We start from the raw sequence: 6,133 nt of genomic DNA, 5'->3' as shown, positions 1-6,133 counted from the left end.
TACAGTTTTTACAAATATTTTGTTTATTTTAGTGAAGCTGGTACAGACAATGTCCATTTAAAACCCATATCCCAGGCCAAAAAGTACAAATAAAATCAAAAAGAGCAGTGTTCTGTTGTATACACTTCTGCATGAATAACTTTATTAACTATTAATGAAAATTAGAACTTTTCTGGGATCTTCTGACAAGATTGTTTTTAATCTTAAATTGCTTTGTCTCTTCACTGAAACCATCTTTGGAGTTAGTCACTACTCCCACCGTATCTGTCATTTTAACTCCAACCAGATATTCCTCTTCTTTTGGTCCAGCCCCTCAGATTTTAAAAGTAGCTTCAAGTTAAGGAAAGGTCATTTTTCCACAGTTCAGTTCTCTGAAAAACTTCCATCTCCCACTGAAAGTCATAGTCCAGGAGTGAAGCAATCACATGCTAGAATCTCAGGGCCAATTGGAAAGTCATTATGAACATACTCATTGGTCGATCTTATCACCACAAGCCTGAAAATGCACAGTCCTGGAAAAGGTGGCCTCTCTGTGCACACATGTAATTTTTTAAAAGGAGAGAGCAATATGAAGGGGGCTTAGTCTTGATCACCAAAATCAGCACAATGAAAACAAACAATAATGAATATTGAGCACTAGAATTCAAAATTCAAAATACCAGATGTTTTAAAGAGATGGGGTGCCAGTTTTCAATTCTGTTTTGAACACCACATTACAAAAGAACTATTTTTAAAAATAAAAAAGGATTAAAGGAAAAGAAAAAAATTAAAGAATATCTAAACTGTTGAATGACCCCCTGTTTGTTCCTGATAAACTTCAATCACATCTTCTTCCTCCATTCCCAGCTGTAAGAGGAAAGAAAAATGTTATCAGCAGAATATAACACCACCATTTTAAATCAGCTTCAATTATGTAGTTCCATTTTCAAGTACAAAAAGATACAAAAGTGATCCAGTTTTAATACCCTAAGATTAAGAATCCTGTTTCCTTTAATCTTAAGATAGAGATATGTCTTCCTTCTGATTTTGTTTTTGAAGAAATTCATCTTTCCTGTGTCAATCTGACTTCCAGTTTATTCACTATATAAAACTTCAGTGTTTTTGACAAGTACCCTAAAGGAGTTTTAAATCTAATGAAATACATATTTTAAATAATAAATAGTTTTATGGCAGTTTCTAAAATAACATTTTACTTCCAGATGTAACTACCTGATTAACTCTTCCATCATCTTTCAAAAAACCTGACTTCACTTTGAAATGTATACGGTTTTAGTTAGAAAAATACTATATGTGAGTCCCAGGTTCAGCTCCCGGTGCCTCCTAAAAAGGCAATCAGCACACATCGAGCAGACAGAGCAAATGCAAACAACAAGGAGATGGGGAGAAATTTAAGAAACAAAAAAAAAAATTAAAGGGAAGCAGATGTGGCTCAGTAGTTTGGCACCTGCCTAACACACAGAGGAACCCAGTTTCAGCTCCCAGTGACTCCGAAGGAAGACGAGCAAGACAGCGAGCTGACGTGACAGGCTGGCACAGTGAGCTGACGCAAGAAGATGACACAAGGAGACACAATGAAGATACACAATGAGAGACACAACAAACAGGGAGAGGAGGGGGCTCAAGCACTTGGGCACCTCCCTCCCACATGGGAGGTCACGGGTTCAGTACCTAGTGCTTCCTAAAAAGAAGAGGAGCAGACAGAGAGCACACAACAAAAAGACACAGCAGACAGCAAGCACAAAAGAGAAGGGTGGAATAAATAAAATAATTCTTAAAAAAAAACAAAACATTAAAGGCATACAACAGCAGACTCGAAATGAGAGAAGAAAGAATAAGTGATACAGAAGAGAGAAGAGCTGAAACCGAAGAGAGAGAAGAACAGAATAAGAAAAGAATGGAAAAAAATTGAGAAGGAGCTCAGGGAATTGAATGATAACCTAAAGTGCAAGAAAATATGTCATGGGAGTTCCAGAAGGAGAAGAGAAGGAAAAAGGGGAAGAGTATTTGAGAAATAAAAGGTAGTCAAATCAGCCGAAAGTGACATGTTGGAAAAAAGATATTGCACACAAATAGTAACCAAAAGTGAGCAGGAATAGCTATACCAATATCTGATAAAACAGACTTTAAATACAAAAAAAAGTTATAAGAGATAAAGAAAGCAATTATATATTAATAAGAGGATGTGTCCACCAGAAAAAAAGTAACAGTCAATAATATCTAAGCACCTAACCAGGATGCCCCAAAATATATGAGGAAAACTCTGGTAAAAATGATGGGAGAAACAGAATCTCTACAATAATAATTGGAGATTTCAACCTACTACTCATATCATTAGATAGAACTAGATAAAAGATCAACAAGGAAAGAAAGAAATTGAACAATATAACAAAACAAACTAGACCTAAAAGAAATACAGAACACTGCATCCCGAAGCAGTGGGTTACAGATTCTTCTCACGTGCTCATGGATCTTTCCCCAGGGTAGACAACAGGCCGGGTCACAAAGCAGTTCTCAATAAATATAAAAAGACAAATTATACAACGCACCTTGTGTGATTATAATGGAATGAAGCTGGAAATCAATAATAGATGAGAAAGGGATAAATTCACAAATATGTGAAGGCTAAAACAACACACTCCTAAACAATCAACGGATCAAAGAGGAAACTGTGAGACAAATGAGTAAATACCTCAAGATGAATGAAAACGAGTATATAATCTATCAAAACTTACGTGATAAAGTGAAGGCAGTACTGAGAGGGAAATTTATAGACCTAAACACCTATATTTAAAAAGAAAAGAAATTCAAAGACCTAACTGTGTAACACCTGGAGGAACAAGAACAACAAATCAATCCTAAAGCAACCAGAAGGAAAGAAATATAAAGATTAGTGCAGAAATAAATGAAATTGAGAACAAAAAAAAAGAGAAAAAGCAACAAAACCAAAAGCTGGTTCTTCGAGAAGATCAATAAACTCGACAAACTCTCAGCTAGACTAACAAAGAAAAAAAAAAAGATATAAATAAAATCAGAAATGAAAGGGAGGATATATGACTCACCCCACAGAACTAAAAAGGTTCATAAAAGGATATCAGGAGAAACTGTAGGTCAACAAACTAGACAACCTAGATGAAATGAGCAAATTCTTAGAAACACACAATCAATCTACATCGACTATACAAGAACTCAATAAATGAATCACATTTAAAGTGATTGAATTCAGTCATTAAATATATCACAACAAAGAAAAGTCTAAGACTAGATGACTTCACAGGTGAATTCTACCAAGTTTTTTTTTGTTTGGTTGTTTTTTTAAAAGTAGGACCAGGTATTGAATCAAGGACTCTCATACATGTGAAGCAGGTGCTCAAACCACTGAGCTACACCCACTCCCCCAAGCCTTTTGATAAGAGTTAACATCAATCCTGTTTAAACTCTTCCAAACAAATGAAGAGGAGGGAAAATTACCCACCACATTTTATAAAGCCAAAATCACCTTAATACCAAAGTCAGATACAAATAAAAGATACAAAAAGAGAAAATTACAGAACAACTTAATGAATATAGACGTAAAAATTCTCAACGAAACAGCTGCAAGTAGGATCCAACAGCATAGAAAAAGACTTATACACCATGACAAAGGGATTTATTCCTGGTATGCAAAGGTGGTTCAATAGAAGAAAATCAAGCAACGTAATATACCACATTAACAAATTTTAAGGGAAAAAAACACGTGCTCATCTCAGTTGATGCAGAAAAGTCATGTGACAAAATCCAGAGTCCTTTCTTGATAAAAACACTTCAAAAGATAGGAATAGAAGGAAAATTCCTCAATATGATAAAGGACATATATGAAAAACCCAAAGCCAACATCATACTCAATGGGGAAAGGTTGAAAGCTTTCCCTCTAAAATCAGGAACAAGACAAGGATGTTGAGTATCACCACTGTTATTCAACATTGTACTAGAAGTTCTAACTAGAGCAATTAGACAAGAAAAAAATAATAAAAGGCATCAAAATAGGAAAAGAGGAAGTAAAACTCTATTTGTGGATGGCATGATCCTAGAGTTAGGAAATTCTGAAATGTCTACAACAAAGTTACTTGAGATAATAAGTTAAAGCGGCAGGATACAAGATCAACACACAAAAATGAGTAATGCTTATGTACACTACTACTGAACAATCTGAGGAAAAAAATCAGGGGAAAAATTCCATTTACAGTAGCAACAAAAAGACTCAAACACCTTACATGCTAAAAGAAATCAATGAAGACCTAAACAAATGGAAAGACATTCCCATGGATTAGAAGACTAAATATTGTGAAGATGTCAATCCTACCCAAACTGATTTACAGATTCAATGCAATACCAATCAAAATTCCAATAGCCTACTTTATACAAATAGAAAAGGCAAACACCTAATTTATTTGGAAAGAGACAGACACCCAAATAGCCAAAAACTTCCTAAAAAAGAAGAGCAATGTGATAGAATTCTCACCGCCTGACTTTAAAACGTAATGCAAAAACAGTGGAGTTCAGAAACAGACCCTCACCTCTATGGCCAACTGGTTTTTGACAAACCTATGAAGTCTATGTTACTGGGACAAAATAGTCTCTTCAACAAATGGTTCTGGGAGAACTGGATATCCATAACCAAAAGAAGTGTTCTATCTCATTCCCTATACAAGAATCAACTCAAAATGGATCAAAGACCTACACATAAAAATCCAGGACCATAAAACTACTAGAAGAAAATGTAAGGAAACATCTTCAAGATCTTGAGATAGATGGGAGTTTCTTGGACTTTACACCCAAAGCATGAGCAACAAAAGAAAAAGATAAATGGGACATTCTTAAGATTAAACACTTTTGCATCTCAAAGGACTTTGTCAAAAGGTTGAAAAGTCAGTTGACTCAACTGGAGAAAATATTTGGAAAATCATATCTGATAAGGGTTTAATATCCATGATACATAAAGAGATGCTACAACTCAACAATAAAAAGATAAGCGACCCGATAAGAAAAACGTTTAAGACTCAAAAAGACATTTGTCCAAAGAAGAATTACAAATGGTGAAAAAGCACATGAAAAAATGTTCACTGTCACTAGCAATTAGGGAAATACAAATCAAAGCTCCAATGAGGTATCATTTCACACCTATTTGAATGGCAACTATTAAAAAGACAGAAAACTACAAGTGCTGGAGAGTATGTGGAGAGATAGGAACACTTTTTCACCATTAGTGGGAATGTAGAATGCTACAACCACTGTGGAAGACGTTTGGCAACTCCTAAGGTGAATACAGCTTTGCCATGTGACCCGGCAATACCACTACTGGGTAATATACCCAGAAGAACTGAGCAGTGACACAGACAGACATCTGCATATCAATGGTCATAGTGGCATTATTCACAATTGCCAAAAGATGGATGAACCTGGAGGACATTTTGTTGAGTGAAGCAAGCTAGAAACAAAAGGACAAATATTACATATGATAGCACTATTATGAACTAAATACATTGTGTAAACTCATCGAGTTAATAATTAAAATATAGGTCACCAGAAAACAGAATGAGGTTAGAGAATGGAAAGCTAAGGGTTAATCTGTGCAAAATTGGTAAAAAGGCAGTTCATAAAATTTCGGAATAGAATACAAATGGTTAGAAGTGGATGTGGCTCAGGCAACTGGGCTCCCGCCTACCACATGGGAGGGTCACTGGTTCAGATCCCGGTGCCTCCTAAAGAAGACAGCGAGCCGGCTCAACAGGCAAGCGTGGCAAGCTGACACAGCAAGAAACACAATAGGAAAAAACCTGAGACATAACAAAGCAGAGCGCAGAGGTTCCCGGTGCCTCCTAAAGAAGACTGCAAGCTGATACAGCTGGATGACGCAAGAAGAGACACGTGGAGGAAAAACATGAGAGACACAACAAATGCAGGGAACAGAGGTGGCTCAAGCAATTAGGCACCTCCCTCCCACATAAGAAGTTCCTGGTTCAGATCCCAGTGCCTTCCAAAGAAACAAGGAAGATATACAGATGCAGCAGGTAAAAGACGATACAAAGGTTGGGAGAAAAAAAATCTTTAAAAATAAATAAATAAGAATATGAATGGTGAAAGTACAACATACTGT

The 6,133-nt window shown here is 36.0% G+C and overlaps 1 protein-coding gene across 3 annotated transcripts in view; it reads right to left on the bottom strand.

The window, feature by feature from the left end:
- The window catches only part of SUMO1 (small ubiquitin like modifier 1), a 50,399-nt gene continuing 44,266 nt past the window's right edge, over nt 1-6,133 (bottom strand). For all 3 annotated transcript variants that reach the window (XM_004458874.2, XM_004458875.2, XM_004458876.3), the window contains one exon: nt 1-846. In XM_004458874.2, the coding sequence (XP_004458931.1) occupies nt 778-846 (69 nt within the window). In that variant the 3' untranslated portion in view covers nt 1-777. The remainder of the gene's footprint in view (nt 847-6,133) is intronic.

This window comes from Dasypus novemcinctus, chromosome 7 (genome assembly GCF_030445035.2).
Source record: "Dasypus novemcinctus isolate mDasNov1 chromosome 7, mDasNov1.1.hap2, whole genome shotgun sequence".
NCBI lineage: Eukaryota > Metazoa > Chordata > Mammalia > Cingulata > Dasypodidae > Dasypus > Dasypus novemcinctus.
The sequence above is the reverse complement of the archived record's forward strand: the minus strand, read 5'-3'. Positions and strand labels throughout refer to the sequence as shown.